At 38.5% G+C, this 25,294-nt stretch overlaps 1 protein-coding gene across 4 annotated transcripts in view; it reads left to right on the top strand.

Moving 5' to 3' along the window:
* The first annotated feature begins 654 nt into the window (after positions 1-654).
* Positions 655-25,294, top strand: part of LOC139720218 (insulin-like growth factor 2 mRNA-binding protein 1) — a 42,833-nt gene continuing 18,193 nt past the window's right edge. For 3 of the 4 annotated variants that reach the window (XM_071631581.1, XM_071631584.1, XM_071631582.1), the window contains exons 1-5: positions 655-946; positions 5,236-5,296; positions 13,643-13,675; positions 17,870-17,973; positions 21,943-22,061. In XM_071631581.1, the coding sequence (XP_071487682.1) occupies positions 772-946; positions 5,236-5,296; positions 13,643-13,675; positions 17,870-17,973; positions 21,943-22,061 (492 nt within the window). In that variant the 5' untranslated portion in view covers positions 655-771. The remainder of the gene's footprint in view (positions 947-5,235; positions 5,297-13,642; positions 13,676-17,869; positions 17,974-21,942; positions 22,062-25,294) is intronic. The other variant, XM_071631583.1, reaches the window with a different exon arrangement.

Raw genomic sequence — 25,294 nt, forward strand, 5'->3', positions numbered from 1 at the left:
TACGAGATTGATCGCCTCCCAGTCATGGTTATGCTTATGAGGAGAGAGTTGACCAATAAGCGACGATGAATTGTTTGAGAGGTGGAGTCCAAGCTTGGTTTTAACCAATCAAATTGCGGTACGACTGCGACTGAATCTCCTCTTTGTCAATCATTATTGGAAGGTCGTGACCACGTGGCCTTAGGAAATATGTGAAGCATTTTTTTTTTCATTTTGCTTCTCCTTCAAACAGCTTTCCTTCGCCAGTACGTACGTGCACGTTCCGATAACGCGCGCGTGCGTGCAAAACAGATAAACGTTCTCTCTATCCCTCGATCGCTTGCCCTTGCCATAAAACAAGCCTCGTACCATCTCTGCTGGGAATCTACAGCAGTGTGCAGACGATTGCACGTAACCTAGTGTAGATGAAAGCGTGAGCACGCGCACAACCATTCTCAGCGCGTGTATGTTTGGATAGTATGCATGTATAAAGTGTGTGTGTGTGTTAGTGTGTATGGTGTGCGCATGTGTTTTATGCGCGTGTGTTCATGATTGTGTGCCATTCTTTATAGTAGAGAATATTATACGGGCCACGCCGCACGCACACAGCCTCCCAGCGCGCGCGCAGCAATGCATTAGCTATACAACAATCTGTGATCCAGAATATACATTCTCTCACACACGCCGAGGGATCAGCCCACCACTGGACCCATACTACTTCTCTCCTCATACCGGAGCCACATCAAAATTTCATAATTTGCCGTTCAATCCCAATCAAACAAATCATACAAAATGAACAAGCTTTACGTAGGAAAATTGAGCCGCGATGTAACTGAAGATGAGCTACGAAAACTCTTCGAAGAACACGATGTCCCTGTCCAGGAGATCCTATTGAAGAAAAATGGGTTCGCGTTTGTGGACGTCTCCAACGAAGAGTTAGTTGAAAAGGCCATCGAAAAGTTGAACGGTAAGTGAATGTATACACTAATTTTTGATATATCAACAGAGAGATTTTTGAGAAAAACCAGATAACATAGCTATCGATTGATTTATCGTAATCATCCATTGTATATGACGGTAAATCAATGTTGTCATACCGAGTTTTTGAGTGATTTAAAACCAGCATGCATGTGTTCCAGAGTCTATTCTCTGCAACCACACGTGCGCTACAAGCGTGTGCAGGTTTGTGTAGCATGCAATTGCGTTGTATGATGGAGTGCGCTCGAGCTCGTGGAGCAATTTCCTCACTGAGCATGTGGAATGAATGGCCGCATGTATGCCGCCGACAAAACGGAAATGAGTGACGATGTGTGAGCGCAGACGAAAGCCGAAAGCAAGCTGAAAGATGGACCAGAATTACACTGAGAACTAGAGATCGATTGCCCAACTTAACCCATGTCAGTCGGCCTGAGTGACATGTTGACCCAGACAGAATACAGGTGAAGTTGAAAATATGTGACCATAGCAATGGCGTTTCTAGGCCAGGGGCATGGCATACAAGGACTGTCAGCAGGTCAGGGATGCCAAGCACAGCTACAAAATTGTACCTACACAAACCGGCACCTGGGGCCCGTTGCATAAAAGTTGCAATTATGGTAACTTTACCACCCAATGGTAACTACCATGGCAACAATACTCAACAGCCAATCAAAATCAAGAATTCCATGGAAGTTACCATTGGATGGCAAAGTTACCATAATAGTAACTTTTATGCAACGGGCCCCAGAACAGCTCGGTGCAGTGTGCTAGTATGCTTGCTCACCCCCCTCCCCCTTTTTTTAATGCGTAATGAATGACACCTGGGCCCTGTGGCATGAAAGTTAGTTATGATCAAACGCAAGTCAAGAAAATGATACGCAACTTGATTTTTTAACAAATCAGAATGGAGCATTTGGGATTTTCGTTTGATCTTCTTGACTTGCATTTGATCGTAACTTTATGCAACGGGGCCCTGGGCAAGCAAGGAGAAAAACAAAGTTATGCACGAGCCATGATATGAATGATAGAATCTAAACTACACTAGGGTGCCGTACACTCATTTTGCATGTTTTTATTTTCACAGATTTTGCAAGTCAATTCCAAAATTTAACAGTACATGAACATATTATCTTACATTTTGAACATTGATCTACGGGTACATGTATGCATTTCAAACATCCTCGCATATACATAGCACATACTCGCACATTATAAAAGTAGTATCAAAACACGTATAAATCGCTCAAGAATTTATTTTTAAGATAATACCACGAGAATGAAAAATAAATTGCATGTACGACCAAAACTACTCCTTTGATGACATATTCCTGGCACAAATTGCCAGAAAATTCCATTTGAAAACGGCGCGGTGCATGCAGTGTGCTGAACGAGACATGATATCATTGCTCATGAACGGTGGCAGTGCGAACCGTAGTATGTGCTGAAGTTGGAAGGGCCCTCAAATAATTTAGCCCCTAAACCCAGGATTGCTATATTAAAGGGATGGTACAGTATTGGTGGAGATGAGAATTGGGCTTTTAACTTTTTGCAAGATACCAACAAAACACTTATGAAATAGTACAGATCATACCATTTTAAGAGGAATTCAAAGTTTATTTGATGAAAATCGGGTTTGGAATGACTGAAACATCCAAAAACAAAGTAAAACAAAGCGATCGTAATAAAGTGTGGGTCCCACACTTACTAGAATCGCTCTGTTTTGGATATCTCAGCCATTTCAAAAATCAATTTTCATCAAATAAACGTTGAATTCCTCTTGGAATTACGTGCTCTTTCATATTTCATAAGAGGTTTCTCATTATCTCACCAAAAAATGTTAGAAACCTGAAATTAAGTCTCAACCAAAACTATATGATCCCTTTAACTTTGAATCTGATCCCCACATGAATGCAACATGCATGCGTGCACTGTTTGAGGGAAGTTAGACAATCTGTTAAAGAGTTATCAATTTGTAGAGTTTTAGATACGCTATGATTGTAAGTGCTTTTATCGCTGGGTAAGACTAGAGGGTAGTTCTTGATTTTAACACTAGTAAGTGGAGCAATATAAAGAAAATTTCTAGAACTTAATATTTCATTAAAAAAAGTATATAATCTTGTTTACCTTTGGGAACAGTGATTTTAAGAATACCGGTGGTCAAGATATGACATTTAATGCATATGCTTTGGTCTGTTGTACCACAAAACATCCTACAATATAAAATGTTCGCAATAAAGCCTAAAATACAACGAGAGATCTGTATTTTTCTGCAAATGGTAAATTATGCCATTAATATTTCACAAAAAGTACAGCACAAGACAATGTAATCTCTCAAGGTTGTTATTGACAAGTGTAAGGCCAAGTAAAAGAGAAAGTAGTTTCTCGTCCTCGCATGCATCAGAATTTGGTGCCACATCAATTTTTTTTTTATTAAAAAAAAAACTATTTACCATTTGTTAAAGTGGCAATGAAAATATCCCAAATTTGTTTTCCTCGTCCTTGTTTGCATCTTTTTGAGTTTCTGTACAACTTTTTTTTTTTTCTTTTTTAGATTTGTTATTTCGGGTGCCCAAAATATTCACCTACCGGTTGTGATGTCATGTACATATTGCATTAGAATCTCTAATAATGCGTATCCGCTTTCGTGCACTGCTGGGTGAGAGTGTCACAGACCGGCCGCTGTACTGTGGGCCGATGCTCCTGGGGCGCTGTGGATTTGAGAAAGCTTCACAGCACGTGTACGTTTGTACATCGTGAATACACATGTCTTCACACATCATGTAAGCATCAAAGCAGATGATTTCAAAGGTGTAGATCTACTCTTGCCGACTATACCATGCTAGTTAGGTGCAAGTGTAGATTCCTATCGCCTTGTAAATGCTTTCCAAACATGTACAAACTTACTGTTAATATTTCACACCCTGATACCAGTTCACAATTTGCTTTTGAATCTGCAAAGTCCGGTAGAAGACATAAAAACACTACACAGTAGTTGGTACAACTGGATTGCTTGAATTGAATGCTCTGTGCTGTATTCCTTGGAAACAGTCAGTCGCGGTATTCCCGTACACATGCAGTAGTGCAAATATTTAACCTTTTACCTGACTTTGTAGACTCACATTCAAGTACAGTATTTTAGGTTGTGAAATGTTCAGGGTTGATTTGTGCATACCTGAAAATCATTGTTTGAGAAGGTGCAAAACTTCACTAGCGCCTTGCACTAGCTTGAAATTGCTTATGTATGCAGCGGCTTCAGATCAGAAGAATAGTAAGATATTATATCAAATACTAAGGACCTCCCTCATCACCTCTTTCCAAAAGTCTGGACAAGAAACTACTTTCTTTTTGTACTTGGCCGTAAGGGTAACATGGTTCCCTGTGCCTCATGAAGTCTGTTATGAAATCTATTTAATGCCCAACCGTATTCATGAAATAATGAGTTTTACTCGAGTTTAAGTTTGTAGAGTATTTGTTTTGTGAATAAACAGATTCTGTATTCCCTTGTGAAAGAATCAGGTCATTATCATATTCAAAGGAAAACAGAATGATAATAGGGTTTGTATGATTGATTGTCAGATCATATTGAAATCTTTTGTGTATGATGTCAATTCCAAAGTAATTAGCCTGAAAAAGTGAACATGTTGTGCACTAATGCACAAAGTAAAATTGGGGACATGGAGTAACACTTTGTGCAAGCAGTAATATTCCAAGTATCACATGAATGTTAATCAGTATAGAAATAATTTGATGCCAGGTGAAAATAATTCTTGTATTCTATTCCAAGAATTCTTAAAGACTTTTCCAAGTCAGATCAAAGATTGAACTTTGATAGAGTGAGCTGAATGTGACCTTGACCTTGAGGACAACAAACTCCAAGATTGCTACTTGAAAACGGCCAAAAATCAACCCTTTACCATGTAATTTTATTGCTGTAATACACATTACAACTTCTTTGAGATTTTGGTTTTAAAATTTTAGTTTCATGAGAAGAAACAGTGAAATAAAATTGTTAACATTCTCTCTTGATCTTCATGTAAGGATTTGAATGCAGTGAATTGATCAAATAATGAGTCGCTACTGTATCAGTTGAAATGATTACATGTATGTACCATGATATCCAGGACTGTAAACTAACATAGAATTAAATGTTGGATGTGTATTTCAGCCTGAAATGTATCCTGACATTGAATTGATGAGGCTCTGTGCAGCCAATAATCTTTGAGTAAAGACATAGACCATACCTGCATTTTTATGTCGGTTTGCTTAATACCCCAACAGGTTATCACCTACAAGGAGGACACATCAAAGTGGAGCCATCAGTCCCGAGGAAAGCCAGAAGGTACCAGTATGTAGTGACCTTTTGCCAGCAAAGGCTTGTGATGGGTCACTTTTGTACTCTTTGCTATACTATAGTGTGTGAGAGACAAAAGGGGTAGTTGCTACAATTATAAAGTGTAACAACTCAAACTCAACAAAGCTTGTAGGCTTTTCATTGAGTTGCTGCACTTTGTGATTGTAGCAACCACACTTTTGTAGTTCTTTTTCCATTGCATGTGAGAGACAAAGGTGTGGTTGCTAGGATTAGGAATTGCAACAAACTCAAAGCTTGCAGACTTTTTACCTTTGCGTGAACATACCCCCTTATGATAAGGGGGTGAACATACATGTAATCTTATTATTATTTTATTTTTTATTTTTACAAAAGGCAGCACCAAACAGACATGATACACTCCCATAGGATTGATCTTTATTCATATATTTATTTTTTTTAAAGGAAAACTAAAGGGAGATGGTCCTTCTCAGTATTTGATAAATCACTATTTAGTTATCTTGCTTTTTTTCTCCCATCTTGTGAAAGGATGATGCAGAATATGAACTGTTCATTGTATTTCTCCGGCAGTGCAATATCTGGTCTTGTGTGAAAGTGGATACATGTGTATGTAGGACATTGATGTGTGACTATTCACAACAGATGTAAACACTGCCATGTACACAGGGCATAAATCACCTTCATGGTTGACATATTAAACTTCAAAAGCCAAGTACTTTGCCAACTCCAGTGACAGTACATCAGGGGATATTTTGGCCTGATGCCATATCATGGTAGTTTGAGACCCATTGCTTCAAAATTCACAATGGCCCTCTAACATTCAGTACCTCATCAGCTGTCTTTATTCTAAAATCATACAGTACACGTTACAGAAGAGCTTTACTCAGACTGTGATGCATTATGTTTTCAAGGCTGCATTTATCTAACTTGAGAGAGAGAATCACGTTTCAAAACGCGTTTGGAACAGTGTTTGCGAACATGGTTTGAAACACAATTCTCGGGTTGCAGCGTTTATTTAACCATCATTCAATCGTGATTCGGATGTTGTCACTGCGCAGCTGCTTTGCGCCGTTCAACCTACAGTAAAGTTGTAGGAAGTAAAGGTCAACTGCATACCACCATACATGCTTCATCATTCACACACAAATAATGGGTACATGTAGAAAACACAACAGTAAACAGCTGGGAGTTGACCTTGAGATATAAATATGTTTCAAAAAGGCATTGCGTCTATCTACTCGTAGAAAAGCGATCGTGGTCTCAAACGCATTTCAAACTGGCATAATATTTCCATTAAAAACGCGTTTGAAAACATGGTTACATTTATCTAACTCCGGAAAATGCCTCGAACGTGTTTAGGACGGTGATTCTGCCTCAGAAAATTTTTAGATCATAGGCCTAAATGCACCCCTAGTCACTAGTTGTTTGCTGGCAAGGAAATTTGGAATTGTGGGATTTATCCGTGATTTGTGAGTGTTTTGTGGGGGGAGGGGAATTGAGTGGTTGATGGTGGATGCAAAAGTTTATAACTGGTATAATGAAGTTTGAAGCAATTTTCATACAAACTCATTTTACTGTGTTCATGCCTATTCTCTCCTGCCCCTCTTATTTATTATTATTATTTTTTATTTGAGGTTAGTGCATTGTGCAAACTACTGTACCCCCTGTGATGTTCTCGTGTTTTTAATGTGGTAAGAATAAAGCCAGCTGACTCGAATACATGATCCTAGATTAGGTTTTGATTGGTCAATATGAGCTTTCATCTAGACAATGTAGCTATAAAAAAATGATCGTTTTCAAAGTAATTGAAACCGAGTGAACTACTTACAATCACCATTAGTGTGTTTATGTCGCGTAAAACTGCTGAAAAGGGGCTAGTGTGGATTGAAGTATCAAATTGATATCAAAGGATAAACATTTCAGTGATCAATTGGAGCTTCAATACAGTACATTATGTACATTTTCCAGTTGGGAAGCTAGAGCAAATCAGTGCTTTCATTTGCAAGATCACCCTGAAGGTAGGTGGCAGGTATTTTTGAAGCCACAAGCATTTTTTTTTTTTGGGGGGGGGGGGGGGGGAGGGGGTGGGGTTCAATGCAAGAAAAAAAACCCCATGAAATACCTGTTTGTCAGTACACTAATGGTGTGATTTGTCGATGGATATTCAAAACATGGCACTCCTTTATGCATTTGTGTCAATTTAAAGAATTTGCTCTCACATGTGAGATTCTCTTCTGTCTGAAAAGCAATTCAGTGAAAATTTAGCCAGTGGCAAGTTCGGGGCCTGCAATTTCTGTGTATTTTTTATTAAGAAATCAAAACATAATACAATCTTGTGAGGCAGATATGTGTACATTGTATTGCTAATAGATAACATTTATGACAAATTATAATGTTCAGGGATTACTGGGATGATTAGTGAAAAAAGAAAACAAAGATGAGGGGGAAAAAATGAATCTTTCTATGATGCTGCAAATGTCTTGTGATATCTGAAGTTATCCATGTGTGAAATATTTACAATCTTTAAGCACAGTATAATACTGTAAGTTCTGTGCACTTTTTATGAATTTCATGGATTTTTCTTTGGGTTAGTTATCGTAGCATACATTTGTACTGGGTCAGGCTTCCCTTCATTCCAGTCCAAAAGTACAGAACACCAAGCTCCATTATGAATTCCCATTATGAATTCAACTTTCATGACACTTGTGAATATGTACAAGTATGGATGAAAGTTTTCATCAAAAAGGGATAAAAAAAATGAAGTGATGATAGAAGTTATTTCATGTGAAGGATATGTTTCGTGCATTTCAGCTCAAGTATTAAAGGTTTCATTCAAGGTCAAGTAAGTCCCATGCCATCGATGGTGGACTGATGCGCTTTAGTATCACATGGTCATTGGCTTGTGAACATCGAAGTTGTCATTGCTGTCATGGTCAGAAGGAACTACCCGTTGCTCGGCTGCTGGTTCTTCTATAACTGTCAAATTCAGCCTCATGGCCTGGCTTTGTTGTATCAAAGCGAGTGACAACCATCGCAACAAAGTCCATAGAAGTATGGATTTTTAAAGTCTGGTTCCACTGCGTATTAATAACTGTTGCAGTATTGCGGGAAAACAAAAAGAAATGACATTGATGATTGATGTAGTGTACTTACCGAGACAATTCAGTGTGTTGGTCCTCTCTATCTCTCTCTGTCTTTCTTACTGGGAGTAGCAGAGGTTATTCAATAAGCAGATCCTAACACGTGGGGAACTGATCAAGTGATGGCTAATGAGGTACTACACACACAACCAACCATTCTGCTTTTCAGTATCTACAGGCATGCAGGGGTAAACAGAGGTTTGAATGAGTGAAGGGAGTGCATAAATGAGATGAAAAAGACTCCTATACAGTCCAGACGCAAGAGCTGCAAGTGCAGTGTGGCCAGGAAACCATCTTGTTGCGTTGATAATAGGCTACATGTATCGGTAGATTTAAAATGTTTTCTTTGCTCCTGTTTCTACAGTTTATTTTCTGGATCTGAACACTACTGATTTTTTAGTGCCTCTGCCATGAAGTGTTGCTGGAGGTTTTATTTATTTATTTATTTATTTATTTATTTATTTATTTATTTATTTATTTATTTATTTATTTATCTATCTATTTATTTATTTGTTTATTTATTTATTTATTTACTTTAATACTTACTTATTCATTTACTTATTCATTTATTTATTCATTTACAACACACATAGTTTTTCCAGGTATCATTGTATGATGCCCATCTAAATCTCATAGGTGGTGAGTAAGTATGACATCATCCTCGGGTACATCACGGTAGTCGCAAGATTGAGGCCAAATATCATACACATGTAGTAGTGTGACATTTGCTAGCAATTGCTGTAGATGTAACATGTGCAATGTACATTGTGCAGGTTTCACCATCTAAATGTGTTTATTAAAGTTGGTGAGTAGTTGCTTGTCACCCCAGAATTTTACATGTGACAATGTTCTATAAATCCTTCTATATTACTTGCGGGGGGGGGGGGGGGGGGGGGGGGGGGGGGGGGGGGCAGGGAGGCAGGGAGGGGGAGGGGGGTTACAAAGTGTAGTGACACAATACTGTAAACGCACAAATTTTCACAGTGCATTAATTGTTGCGTATTTCGCACTACTTTTGGCTACCACAAATTCTAAAACCTGCAAAAATATCTTCACAATATTTTCTCCATATATTAAATGGGTTGACAGTTGTGCAATTAAAAAACCCGCGAATATGTTCTTTAGCCACTCAGTGCGAAAAATGATCGTGCGAAAATATGGCAGTTCATAGTACATAAATTCAGTGGCAGGAATAAATACAGTACATTTTCTAAAACATTTCATTTTCAGAAGAATGAAAGTGCATTGTACAAGAACTAATGTTTTGTTGATCAACATGAAACATGTTTGATGCCATTTTTATAATATAGTTACAGTATACAAGACGAGATTGAATGTCATTGGTATTCATTTTGATGAATGGATCATTTAAACAAAAGAGTGATATATCTGGTGTTACATTCTGCCATCTAAATCTTTTCAAAATTTTGGAATTCAGTATTCAAGAATTGATTTATTAAAGAAAATATAAAGTGGCATTAGCAGGCATTAGGCCTCTGTCCCACTGCAACTATGTGAAAGCTCTGTCCTAGTGTTTGAAGTTGTCAAATCCACCCAGGTTGCTAACACTGAGCTCTTTTTGTTCGCCCTGTAAATTGATGCCAGGGCGAACCTCAAATGAAATGCAAAGTGCAAACTTCCCACTGTGTCACACTGTCTGATAGTCGCGAATCTGGTTCTGTGTCCCTCTCTCTTTCATTCTCTCTTTCTCAGCTTATTCCTCTCCTACTACTACCTCAAGACAGCCAAGTATGTAACCTTGTCTAACCCCTTGTCGGTGTGACGGTTAGCATTTACCACTCTCATAAGATCCATCTGTGGAGATCAGCAGTTGGCTTTACACAGTGCGTGATTTCCAACCTTCTAAAGCTGTCTGAGACTTTGTTTTGCTGGCGTGTGGGTGGGTTTTAAGTTGAGTGCTACGACACAGCCTGAAAATGAACCATTTCCTTTGCACTTCACGGTTCTGAGCCATGTGGCCTGTTTGCTCATGACTTGATGTACAGTAGTAGTTGATCTGACTGTTTTGAAACTCTTGTCCCTCCACATGTTTAATAGTGTTTCCACATGGCTGTGTTTTGGCATACAGTATAGGTCTACACATTTTGCGTCCAAAATTTGGACAAGGTTTGTGACGTGTTGCATCTCGCTGGAGCAAGACATTCATTTCATGTTCATTGGAATTGGAAAGCAGTATATCTTTATTTTGTTCTACATGTACATCATGTGTAGTCATGAGTTGCAGCTGAGTCAAGTTGGTTGTCGGTGCGAAGAGAGATGACAAATTCAATTACTGAAAAAGAACCTCGTTAAAGATGGATGATACTTAAAAAAAGTGCTTTGGAAAAAAGTTAGAGAAACCTACTTTTCAACACCTTTAACTAAAATAAAACTTCCTTGACTTTATAGATGGTTCCTCATCTGCCAATTCTGTTTTTATAAAAAGAAGAAGAAGAAGCGTGTATGTAAGGCTCGGTAATAATGATGCTTCCAGGTTGATTTCCGCACTTTCAAATGTGCAGTTTGCAGGTTGTTGTGACTGGTAAGAGTGTCAGCTCATGACTGCTGGCTATGTTTAGCTATGCCCTGTGGGGATAAATCTTGTGAAAGACACCTGCAGCCTGTCAGATCAGTTGCGCAATACCTGCCGAGATTTGAACATGTGATGAACTCGGAGGAAACAGGAAACCATGCCAGTTGCTCTAGTATATTGGTCGCTTGGTTTCATACTGTATTTTTCTGCTGTCTGAAAGTAGAATGGTTTGCTCTGATCTTGAAAACACATTTTGGCTAGAGTAATTGTAGTTTTCTACTCTAGCTGTGTAGCTAAAGTACCCCTGTCAAAGAGGAACTTTGTAGTGAGAAAAAGGAAGAGCATAAAAGAAGTTTGAAAATCCTTAGGCCTATATGTTCAGAGAAATAATGTATTAGTTACTATTTTACAGTCATTTGATTTTTTACTTCGTTTCTGAAATATCACTTGCATGACATTGTGGTTTAGTTATAACCTTGTCGTGTGTGTTTTTTTTTTAACATGATGAATTAATTTTCAATTCCGCAGAATCAAAACATAAGATAGTATTCGTAGGCCTTTGTAAAACAGTTTGTCATAAAATGCTAGTTTCATGTTGGGCAAAATGCACAAAAATTTCCACTTTTACACTACTACAGTAGTAGGCCTACATGTAAAGTCATAATTGTGGAAGAGTTACTGTATTTTCTAGTGAATTTGTCCAAAGAAATTCTGTTGCTGTTTATTATGCATTGGCATGTAGACCTACAACTTGTACATTTCCACTTGTAACCAGCTCGTAATTTGACTGGATTCAGAAATACGCTGTTCTTCTCCAGGCATAAAGTATAGGTCCTATGGATTGACCATTATTCCATCAACTTGAATGTTGTATGAATATACTGTATCGCATTTACGAAGAAAAGAATCCAAGAAATCTCTAGTAGAATATTTCAACTATGTAATTGTAGCCAATACTAGCCATACATATCTGTAAAGACTAACCAACAAGAAATGCGTGTACGAGGCGGGCTTTGCTGCAGTGCAATGAAAATGGACATGGTTGCCCGTGCTAGTAATCAACCCAAGATGGATAATTTGTGCTGCAGCTAACTTTGAAATGTGGGTTTCTTCCTTCCATAAATAGATCCTCCAAACATATGTTGAGATCTGAGCGGCCATGGCAGTGGGTTTCAGCGTGCGCACTAGGATAGAGCATACAGCATGCTGATTTCCCATTCACGTGGCTTGCAGCTTTTCTCAGTGCACACACACACAGACACACACATACACATGCTGTTCTCGTTGCCTTTCTGTGCGATGCATAGCGCGAGGTGGAAAGGGCATGCAGACCCAAGCTACTGCCCACACATAACCTCCAGATGACCTCGCCAGCCGATTCTCCATGTCAGCATTCCACAGCGATTTGCAAAGGGCTCCCGTTTGGGTTTGCGCTGCTTCACTCTATGGGCTGTTGGCTACACTTCCAGCCCCTGCTTTTTTCCCCTTTCTCTGCTATTAGAGCCTGTGTGTCTTGCTGAATGCACGCAGACTCCATTCATAGTGGGGTGGTGCCAACCACTGCTGAGCAGAGTGGAAGTTAGGTACACGTGGTTATAATACTAACATGTGAAGGTGCATTACCATTATGCTCACTTACTTTTCATTTGCAGTTCTTGTCTGCTAGAATAATCCATTGGATGAGGTGGAAGTTTTATGGTTTCACGTATTTGCACAGTCGTAAGAGCCATTGATAAAGGTGCTGATGGAGTTCCTTGTACACAAGTAGATTATGATGCCCCTGTTTTGTAAGAATACCAACGTGCAATAATGCATGGCACTTGGTGGAGAACTAGGGAGCAAGGAATGTTATTATACAGAGAAAGAAGTTTGCTGTTTGACTATATAGTATTTCAAACATGGTGTCCCATTGCATGATAGCATGCAGGGAAAAGGAGGTTTTTGTGGTCAGGTTTTCCGTGAACGTCAATATTTACGAAAAGGGCAAATAGTGTTGTGTGTTGAATAGCTTCATGCCTTATAAATCGTTGACACTCACATACAAAAGAAAAGAAAATCCACTGCATGTATACACATTGATTGTACACTGATTGTGATGTATACAAGTGTAGTTACAACTGTACTTGTCGTCTGAGCGTGCTACTTTTCCAACGGAGGCAGGGAGAGCTCCAAGGGAGGGTGAATTGAACAGATCGCACAGCAGGAACTCGGGATGTGGTCTATCTCTTATTCAGTACCCTCAGTGTGGCATGATAGTGTACGAGGAAGAAGAGAAAAGAGGCTGTATGGAGGAACTTATCCTTTGTTCCCTTCCCTCTATGATAGAACATGTCATCACGATGAATGAAGATTACTACTGTGCAATAAAAAGAAGGGTGGGGGGGGGGGGGGGGGTCTTCCTGCTTGAAAAACAGTTTTTGTGAACAGTTTTGTGAAGTCCCATGATTTAGCTTCCATTGCAGATCCCTGCCAGTGCTTCAATAATTAGAGGGGTTTTTGCTCATTTTTAATGAATTTTTTAAAGAATAGATTTTTAGTCATTTTGATTTCTTTTAATTGACACACAATCTGTGTGCTGTCGCCACAAATATTTGATTCAATGCGTAATATTTTCAATGACTCCTTGCTATTCACTTCAGCACCACCATGATGAAGTAAAATTGTATTTGCTTTTTTCAACAGTCCAAGAGAGAATGGAACTGATAAAGATAAAGGGTAGGTCTACCATTTACTATGCCACATTTGCTGTCAATTGTACACAAGATATTGTTTTATTTCACCTTTGCATTCACAGAGCTTCAAAATAATTAACCGAATCCCTTTCCCCAGATTGGACTAACCTTTTAGTTGACGGGTTTGTTTGCCGGGTTGTGTCTAACTATTTCTTCTACTTAGACTTCTGTTAATATTGATTTGGTTGTTTCCTTTATTACCTGCACTTAATGTAACACGCAGATTCTGTTCTCACCATCTTTTTTTTTCCTTTCTTTTTTATGACATGTTCTCCAGGAACTGCAGTGTGATGCAGTGAGCACCAGTGCACAAAAATTAAAGCTATTCAATTCTCTTTTTGTAGTTAGAAAGTCATTCTTCTTTGTTGATGGAATAGTTTGCGTAAAATTTCATTATGTTTAGTTCCTCTGTATTGTTGAACTACACTTATTTTCCTAGTAGGCCTGTATGTGGTTGCAGCAGCCACCATGTTGTCAAATCTTACAGAGTCAATTGAAATATTAGTAGTGGAATATTTGGTAATACAAGGCTGTAAAAGGGGGATTTAAGGGATTACTTTCGACCTAGCTTTGCAGTTTTAAATGCTAGTTTTGAAAGTGATTTTATTTTTTTATTTTTTTTAAACTTTTTTTGTTGTTGTTGCTAGTATGATTTTTAGGCATATACAGAATGTCCCCCCAAAAATTTACAACCGGAAAGTTTCCATAATTCCAATGTGAGTTAACTGTCTGACTGCTATTTCAGGATCTCAAAATATAACATCTTAGTTATATTTTCCAGAAAAACCCATTCAATTTCAGTAAGTGGTCACAGAGAACTGTGGATCATTGTAAAAAAATGTCATGGATCTGATTCTTCCAACTTCCACTTAGATGCTCTTGGAACTGCATATTATTAATGTGTGAACACAATGGACAGAACTTGGAGGGAAGGGATTCCTGTGCTCTACAAAAATCCTAATTACTCTTTGACCACTGAAGCAAATTGAATGGGATTTTCTGTAACATGTGGGTAATAAGTTATAGTTTCATACCCTGAAATTGTATTTGGATTGATTCGCTATATTTAAAGTTATTGCGGAGGGTCCTGTAGTAATTTTTTTTTTTCTGCAGGGGGGGGGGGGGGGGGACATACAGTGTGGATCAGTGAAGAGCGAGTCTTTTTTTTTTTCTTAAAATACTTGCACATATACAATTGTAGCTTTTCTTATTGCAGCAATTCTCCAAGTTAAAAAAAAAGTTAGTTTAGTAATTCTCTTTTCTCGTGTGATCTGACCTTAGATATTTGCAATGTTGTGTAACTCCAGTAGCTTATAGTGTAGTGTGCTTTGAATTCATGTTAAAGCATAGACTATCTGAAGCTTTATGGATTTGTTTTTATTTTTTTTATTTCGAATTATGCTGGCTCACCACATCACTCTGCTATTCATTACCAAAGATAAACTTTCTGCTTCAGAGCATTTATTTGCTGGTCAGTTTTGTTTACCTGTGTTTGCAGGTGTTCTTTATTTTTTCTGCATACAAATTGCACATTGTCAGCATACATCATGAACAGCTTGTGCTTTTACGAAGATGTCTATTAAAAATATAATTGTATAAAGAACAATGAGGAAGTTTTCTTGTAGTGGGACTTATCATTCTTTTTTTCAATCAGTATTATGAATTACAAATCATCTGACTTTGCTACAACATGATCCAAACAGTCAATGCTTCAAATTCATTGATGTGTTTGCTTCTGGTCAAACAAGTGGACTGTTGTGTCTTTGTATTCGATTCACACAGAATTTCCATAGTTAAAATCAAGGAGCTACTTAGCTCCTTGGTTAAAATGGGCCAACTCTGAAATACAAACAAAGTGTTGCACATGTACAGTATATGGGGATTGTACAGATGTTTCACCATTCTAGGGGTATAATCACTGGGCACATTCTTATATAAAGACAGGGAACCATTCCAATATGTTTATAACTACTGGCATCATCAATTTTGTAAACGTGAAAATGAAAGAATGTGAAATAGCAACAGGTTGTTGCTTTTTATGATTGCTGCTGTAGTCTTTTGTGCAAACCGAAAAATTGTTTGCCTGTGTTCAATGAATGCATTCATTCAGGACATGGTGTGGAATGTGGTTCCTCATTTGTAAGCATTGCCACTGAGTGTGGAGCAGCTCTGATGCTGCTACTGTGCTGTGGTATTCAAATTTTCATCAAAAACTCAGGTAGTGAGTGGATGCCAACATCCATCTGCGTTGGACTGTGCACCAGTCCCCATGTTTTCCTCGTGCCTTTTGCCTATCTTTCTATGTCATATAGCTACCTGCTTTGCATCATTCTGGCTTTGTGCGGGTTTTTTTTTTTCTTCATATTTCTGTCATATACTTCTGTATAGTTTACTACCCTTGTGCATTGTTGTTTTACTGCATACACTTGTCTTTCAGCTCACTGTTAGGAATAAAGGAACCATATAATTTTGAGATAGAAAATTAGACCAACAAGAAAACAAAGCAAGCAGTGATTTTCAACCAATGAATGTTATTTTCCTTTATTGCACCTTGTAGTCGAATAATGCAGTTCATGCATTGATTTTGAGAAGGGCGAACAGGCTTTTTAGTCTGGTAATTCGGCAAGTTATCCATTTCATATTACCAACAGGGTTATTTTAGTATTAGAATGGTACCACAGGAGAAAGTTTCTTAAAGGCATAATTTACCATTTGCAGATGAAACAAAAAACCCAGCATTATAACTTTAAAATAGTTCTAAAATGTGAGTTAACAACCAATTTGAATCGGTAAAATTGATGTTAAATATTGTTAAATATACAAAATGTGGACAATAGTTATAATAAAAATGTTTCCTGATAAAACCGTCTACAGTTACGGTTTATTGAGAAAAATACAGATATGTCCTTATATCTTAGGCTTTATCGCTAAAATTTTATATGATAGGATTTTTTTTGGTACACCAGACCTACACATATATATGCATTAAATGTCATATCTTGAATTTTTTTAAAAATCACTGTTCTCAAAGGTAAATTGGACCTTTAATATGATATTTACTGTAAAAGCTGTAATGGGTTTTAGCTCTCTAGGGATGCCATCTCGAGATTTCATCAATACTAATAATGTGCATAGAGGTACGCTGTACACTTGTAGCTAATAACAAAGACAATTGCTTGGAAGAATGGCCCCATAAAACTGAGCATACAAATTGTAAGTAGAATTCATGTCCACCTTTGTAATTTGGCAGAACATTTGCCACTTGTTCATTGCACAGTTTATACAGTATGAAAGACTGATATTTGGTGAAGATGGTGAGAAAGGAGATGTCTTGTTGGAGTTCTCATTATTAGAAGCTGTCTTCTATTTCATTTGTAAAATTTGTCTAGGCTATGATGCCAAAAGGTCAAGATTACATACTTTTATTTGCATTCCTAATTACGCAACTCAATAAAATTGAGAGTCACACAGAATTGGTAAACAACACTTGATGAAAAGAAAACCATTGAATAGCAGAGTTGAATATTACAGTTCCAAGGTCAGGGGTCAGAGTTCCTAGTGAAATATTAGAATGTCTGAAAAGACGCTTCATTGCTAGCCATCGCTTACTACTGTATGACAAGATGCACTAGGTTGAAAGTAGATTATAACAAAGAAGGAGGAGGAGCCATGCTGTATTAAGTGTTGTGATGAATTTCACATTTTGTATGACGAAGCAGAAAAGTTGAGTCTTCCCTGGAAAAATCTGTGTCTTTTTACTACATGTATCATTGATGCGATGTATTTGTAAAATCAATCTTGTCCTAAGTGGCTCCTAAGGTCAGTATAATGCACAGTGGATTTACCGTACAGGTAAAAACAAACTGTTTGTGATTTGAGTGTTGCTTTTGATTTTCCTTTTCTTGTTTTTGTTCATTTTCTATCATTTGCTGTTTTTCTTCATATATGTGTTCTCTATATTCTTGAGCAGCATTTCTTTTTTCCTTCTCTCTTCTGCTCCTTCTGCTTCTGCCTTTCTGTCTGTCTGTCTATATTTCTCCCTTTCTTGTTACATCTTCGTGCTTCTAACTCTTACTTTATGGTTGACAGTAATTTTATCATGCTTTTCTTCAAATATGTAACTTGGTATGTTTTTGTTGTCGTATATAACATGATGCCGTCTCTTGTCGCTTTGCAGCAACCGGCTGAAGATCATCATCATGAATGTTCCAACCAAAGTGGAGCATAAGGAAATCGAGAAGCTGGCAAACACCTTTGGCACTGTAACAGAATGCGAGCCATGTAAGTATTTCAAAGAAACCTGTGCATGATCTAGGCAGTCGTTGCTAATTGCATGGAATGGCAATGTATAATTGTACAGTTGTGTTTTCTGTTCTGTTTATACAGGTGATAAAGATTGCTTTAAAAAAAAGAAGAAAGAGGTTCACAGATTTTGTTACGGATTGATTTTCTTTTCATCAGAAAGGGATAGGTGTATTTGGACTCCAATGTGTTCCATGGAGAACATGCATTAAAAATATGGCAATGGTTACCATTAGTGTGGATGTGAAACTTCAGTTGACTGTAATGGCTTGCTTGCAAAATTTGAGTGTTTATGGGGCATGGGTTCTGAATACGTGACAGTGAATTTCTGATATAAAGACTTATTTTTTGGTGTTTTTTTGTGCTCCAGCTGTATTCCAGATTTTGGGTATAAGTTGAAATATCAAGGGTATTCTCTTATTAAGTATAGTGGGCCTTTCATTCCTGAATCATAATGCTGTCAGGAGCTGTAGAGTTGGGAGGCCCAGAATATTTTACCTCTGGTGCCACTGTTCAAAAAACAAAACAAACCAGCAAACAAAAACAGCTACAATATACTGTACTCTGTCTGGGCCCCATGTTATCAAAAGAAAAAAGAAAAAAAAAATCAATTTTAAATTTCCTTACCACACAGGCTGCCATAGACTTACAGTTGAAATCAACTATATAATCAATTCTAACTATTCATAAAACAGGGCCCTGGCATTGTAATGCTATTCAAGGAGTTACTGTAAGTGACTGTGTGAAGGCTTTTGACCAGTATGCAAAGCAAATTTAAACTAGTTAATTTGACAGGGATGTACACTGATTGTTTATGTTTGAATTTTGTCATTGAAAATCACCATCTCTTCCATTTGACCTAGATGCAATATATCAGTGCTGTGTACATCCCATGCTGCGAGAGAAGCTTGCTAGAAAGTTTGTTCTTACATCAAAAAAATAACTTTTAGATGATAGCAAATATCGTTCTTATCAAAGAAAATGTGGTTTTAGTGTGAATTCAAGCACTAAAGAAATATTTTAGGTACATTTTCTGAGTTTTTGATCTGCTTGGAAAATTAATGCTTTGATCCCAGAGATGACTGAGTATTCTTGTCCTTCAGGGTACTATTATTTAGTTTGCATAAAAGTTACGGAAATCAAAGCATCATAGAGTTATCCCTACTACCAATGTGGTTGGAATTCAGATGTGAGCAGAATAGCCCCATAGCATGCTTTCCATTGCTCACTTTGTAGACATCTCACCAAACAAAAATGTTCTGAATTCCATCTGAACCTGCAGAAAGCTTGGGTGGAGGCTTTTAGAGATTGTATGATGATTGTGATGATGTCACCATCACCATGGCAACAGTAGTGTGTTCTTTCATCTTGGCAAAGTCTGCCCAGTTTCGAATAGTGAAAGCGAGCAGGCGTCTTTGGGTAGCCTTATTGTGCCCTGTGCTATTGCAACAAATGCGTTTACCATGTCACCCGTCACTCTGGAGCTTTGTTGCATTGTGGGATGAGCTATGAACACTGCTCTTCCAGCACCGAAACTGGTGCTCGTGTTTGAAATTGAAACATATGGTTTGTCTATTCCGAACTCCAAGTGAACTCCGTTGTGCCTGAGAGAGGAGAGAGGCTCTGATGCGGTCAAGTCTCCCTGTAACCTTGTATTGTACCTACATAAGAAAGAACTTGTAGATGGTTATGATGGGATTTAGATTTACATTGTAGTTAAACAATAATTAATATGTGTGGAAACACCTGTGTTGTTGCCGCCTCCCTTTGCTATCAGGTTCGATGTTACATATGTAATTCTAGTGTAATAATACATTCACGAAGTAATAAATCTTTCACTAGACGGTTTAAAACCTTGTTTAATGCCTCTCTTAATATACAAAGCTTATGGAGTATTAACTTCATCACTGAAACAAGTGCATTCTACTGTGCATGCCCATTTTTTTTTTTTTTCGGGGGGGGGGGGGGGGCGGGGCTTGACTATCAATTTGAACTTTCTGAAGCAACTATGAAAGTTGCTCAGCCCTTTTTACACCAGGGACTTTGGACAGTGTGTATAATGCTACTAAATGGGATTTTCTGTGTCAATGGGCACCCAAAGCACACAAGGAGATAGCAGGTAGGCATACAAATTGCAGATGGGCAGTCAGTAGTTCAGCTTGTATGTCCTTGTGAGCGAGGTCTTCACCTACTTTTGTGTCCTAAAATTTTTGAAAGAAGAGGAAGCATGAATGTAGGTTTTTGTTAGGAAGTGGTTATGTGCTTTATATTAGGAGAGCCAGCTATCAGATTTTGTCCAAAGTCTTAAACACATCGCCAGCAGCTTGTACTTTATGTTGGACCGTAATGTTTTATGAGTGTAATGGCACCATCATGTAAAAAGGGCATGCCAATCAATAACCAGCACATATGCAGAGCAAAAAAAAAAAAAAAGAGAGAGAAAAAAAAAACAAAAACAAAAACAACACAAAAAACAGAGAGAGGAGAGGTAGTGGGCCTGAGTTCATCGACTATTTTTACATTGCCTCCGAGACAATCACCTTTGCAATGTTCACAAGGTTCTAGTTTAGACTGCATTGTTGAAACCAACAATGATTGATAGGCCAGGATATTAGTACAATCGCATTCAACATTAATTTAGAGGGAGTAAAAAAGTGGCCTCAGTAAAGATCGCTGCCTCTCGTCTGGCTCGTAAATGGACATTAGGGGAAATGCTCCTAATGAGGCAGCCTGTTCATGAAATAATGTTTCCCCTCTTTGTCATATCAGTTCATCTTTTTCGCCCAGCTCTCTCTCCCGCACACCCGAAGAGCTATGAGACTGCCCTGTCTCTCAATTATGAGATAACCTGCGGCCATTTGTAGTTCATACAGGGTGGGCAAGTTCAATGGCCTCCTTGCCCTGCCCCAGAAGGGGATTCAAGAGGGGGGGGGGGGGGGGATGGAAAGGGAAGACCCAAAGAAGAAAGAAAAAGAAGAAAGAAAGAGAAGGATGGGGTGGTGGTTGCTGGGAAGGGGAGAGAAAGATCATTCATTAATGGCCCTCAGCAAACAAAGACATGAATCACATGCGTCTTATCTTGAGGACATGTGCGAGTAATGAAGCAATATAGGGATGCCCTGTTAACTCTGCTAGCACCAGCCTTAACAAGGTGAATCCCATTTAGTGTGTGTGTGTGTGTGTGTGTGTGTGTGTGTGTGTGTGTGTGTGCGTGCATGCATGTGTGTATAAGGGGGGGGGGGTATGTGATGACACATCAGTGAATGACCTGTATCAGTGAACACAGCAGGGGTTGATGAATATTCATCAGGATATTGCAGGGATTCACCTTTAACAGCAACATTGCTTTGAAAGTTCTAACACAATTTCCATGATGCTGCAAGTGCCAACCACACGACATAATGTATTCTTACCTTCATAACTTTTAGTATACAAAATCTGTTACCTTTTTCAAGGGAATATAAATATTTCAGTACAAAAGCACCTAGTGAACTGTTTAAAATCTTGGTCATTCTCCGTAGTTCTTGTTTGAAATGATGGGAAACTGCTGTTTCACTATCTCATGTATGATTCAGTGGCTGATTGCTCATTAAATAATCTTAGCTATAAATTCTGTGTGTATTGGATAGAATTTCTAGGCTCATGAAAAATTTCATATCAAATGATATGAATGCTCCTTTTCAGGTTCTTACTGTCATATCAAATTTGCATTTTGATAGATATAAAGAGATGAGAAAAAAGGAGAATGAGTTACCACACACAACATGTACCTTAAGACAGAATGTAATATACAATGTACACTGTAGTATGTGATGCCATAAAGTCAGCAAGTAGCCTTCAGGAGCTTAAAGATCACCATGCCAGTAATGTCATTTAATTGGCAGTGATTAAAATTATGCATGCCGCACACTGTGCTGTGCTGTCTTCTTCTTCCCCCAACATATGCAGTGCCCTCCAAGAACCCCAATGGTCACTACGCCGTGGTGGTAACTTATGAGCAGCCAGAGCAAGCTGAGCAGGCCATCAGGCAGCTCAATGGATATGAGTACCAGGAGTCCAAATTGAGGGTAAGTGAACTCGGGCAGGCACCAGTTCTCTGTGAATACTGCATGTATACAATCCGTTTCGAATGAAGTCAGAAGTCAGATTGCGGTATTGCTACTTTTTTGTTGCTGTTTGAGAGTTGAAATGAATCATGTTCTTGTCAAGACCTTCATGATTTGGTTTAGTTACACACTGCCTACCAATAGATCAGTTTGTTACCTTATGAAATTTTTAATGCACACTTTGAAACTTCGAGAGTTGAAATGAATCATGCTCTTGTCAAGACCTTCATGATTTGGTTTAGTTACACACTGCTTACCAATAGATTAGTTTGTTACCATATGAAAATTGTATGCACACTTTGAAAACAAGGGTTGTCACCGGCAGCCACAAAGCTTGCCCCAAGGCCTGCCTGACATGGTAACAAGTAATGCATGCAAACCTGATTCCAAGTATTGAAATTTATCCAGAATATGTGCAGATGGATGAAGCAGCTTATTATTAGGTCTTTAAAAAGATTGAAAAATATATCCATACCCAGGCAGGTGATTTGAATGTAATGGTAAGCCAGCCTTTTGGCTCGCATGAGCCAAACATTAATATGAGCTATTATTGTGATTGTTACTCAGTGTCCACATGCAGAGTTGTCATGTTATTTTTATATTCATGTACACTGTAGTACTGGCAATTTCTCTCATGTGTGATTGGATTCGATGCTTTATGAAGAAAATCTGAAGATAATTTTAAGTCTTCACGTTCATTCATTCATTCATGTGTGTGTGTGTGTGTGTGTGTGTGTGTTGTTGTTTGTTTGTTTTTTTTTTTGGGGGGGGGGGGGATAGGGTCACACTTTAAAACTTTAGCTCATTTCAATACATCAGAGTCAAATGAGAAGTGTGCCCTTTTCCGTGATGATTGGAAGAGTATTTTCTTGTAATCGTCAAGGGAGGATTTATTCATCGTAGTTGATTCAACACAACTTGTTTCCTAGGCTATGTTTAGTGGTGTCACAGATGGGAAACTATGTCACTTCCTGATTGGGTAATCAAAGATTTAAAAAAAAAAAAAAAAGAGAGAGGAAAAACAATGCTACTTCTTTCATATCCAGTTTGGGTGAGCCACAGTTAGTTGGACATGGGCATCATCGTGTTTGCCATGTTTGACGTCATGTGAGTGTGACTGGAGGTGTTGTCATAAAGCCAAGTCAGCATGGCTTGTGGTGTTGAAAGGTTTCATACTCCACACTGGTTTTGGTGGGTTAGCATCCACCTCTACCAGATTAGAACTCACTAGAAGCATCATTAAGAGTCAAAAAGTTGGCAAAGCACAGCAAAGAGATCTGCAGCCACAGTACAGTATGCAAGCAAGTTCTCCTGCTTTTCATTTACACTTGTGGTAGTTACACTGTTCATTGAATTTCCTACCTTAAAAAACTTCCATTCTTTCAGTCAATTAATTTTTGTGTACTCAAGTGTATAAACTCTTTCACTTATGGAGAAGCAAACAACAGCATGGTGCAAAGTCAAGCAAATTCAAACAATGTTGCGACCATTTGAATGTAACCTACAACTTGTAGTCAATGTTTAGGTGTCCTAGTGGCAACTGGAAAGCTTGTTGCTGCCACATGATTTTGATATGGTTTCAGTCTCTTCGTATGTTTTGTGTGTGAATTTAGACTAAAGAGTGTTTTCTGTTTCCACGTTTTTTCTCTCGTTTTTATGAATGTTTATGACTGTGGATAAATATACGGGTGCTGTCTTCTGCAACATTTTCAAAGTTTGAAGAAACCAGTGCCTTCAATCTTTGTTTTTCTTTATTTTGTGCTTAAAAACAAAAGAAGCATACAAATGTAGGAGCATTGCTTGACTTATATATAATGCTGGCTTTATAGTAGTTTGTTGGATAGATGAAGCTAAAGTTTTATAGCCTTATGATTATCTGTCTAATTCTGCTTATAATTTATTGACCTGTTGCCCCATTATGGTGATTTTTCATCCAAAGTGAATATTTCGTTTTGGTCGATGTCCTTGCCGCAACTGCCGTATTCCTCACAATATAGAGAGTGAAGTAGAAGTTGGTGTATGCAGGGCAAGTCATGGGGTGCATAACCCTGTAGTCTGTATGACAGCAAGCAGCCAAAGAGGGCTGAATTCTGTCCGTCTTATCTATCGAGCGTCTGTTGCGGCACAGTATGAGTTCACCGTGAGTCACCGCCGCTCCTGCAGTGGTGTACGGCAGCGTGTGCTGTATGAACGAGATCCACAGGATATGGGCACGTAGGAAATCCTGCTTGTGACGTGGGACTCTGTGAATGGTTACATCCTACATCACTCAGAGTGCTGCAGGGCGGGCTACAGGGTGTTTCAAGTTGTTGTTTTGTTTGTTTATTTTCACTTTCCTGAGAGGATAGAGCCAGAAAATGATACGGTACTCAAATAGATAGGTCCTGTAGCCTGTAGTGCTTGGGGCTTCCATGTACGGTACATTATTGATACAACTCCATTCATAATGGGACTGATTTTCTTGTTTCTTCAAAATCAACTACATACATTAAATACCTCATCGGCCTAGCATTGAAAATGTAAACTCTTGTACTTAAAGATTGTTATTTAATGATGGGTTTGAAAGAAATGTATTTCTTATGAAACTTTTTTTTCTTCAATTCTTGAGGTAGTGTCTCAGGACTGCCTATCCAACTGTTGCTGGGGACCGAGTACGTTCTCTGAACCTTTGCAGTACCCACATGAAAAAGCCAGTAGATGTTGCTGAATGAGTATATCTAGACAGATTATAGTGTTGCAGTGCAGCCTGAAGCAGCTTAACATGCAGATGGCATTTTAGAGAGTAGGTTTTGCATACAGGAGTTCTATATCTTGATGTTGGCTTATTGCCTATTTTTTTTTTTTTGGGGGGGGGGGGGGGGGGGGGGTTTCACGACAGTGGGAATTCCCATGAAGTGCGTTGCTCCATAACACCAGCCATCCTGTAAGAGGAGCCAATAGGGTTTCCATCATGGGCATAATATGTTGCTGCTGGATAAATGGTGTGCCCTCCTTTGTGTTCAGTATCTTGATTATCCTCCTCTAGCCGATGTTCTACCATTCCCCAAAAGATCCTGAGATTTGGCCCTCTTCAGTGTCAATTTACTGCTGTCACCTCACACTTTCCCCACAATTTCTATAGTAACTCTTATCCCTTTGTATTCCCATATCCAATCCCCTCCCCCGTTTTCTTTATTAAACTCCCCTCTTTGCAT

This window comes from Diadema antillarum, unplaced genomic scaffold (assembly GCF_040938485.1).
Source record: "Diadema antillarum isolate AM-2024a unplaced genomic scaffold, OU_Dant_1.0 scf00000123, whole genome shotgun sequence".
Taxonomy (NCBI): domain Eukaryota; kingdom Metazoa; phylum Echinodermata; class Echinoidea; order Diadematoida; family Diadematidae; genus Diadema; species Diadema antillarum.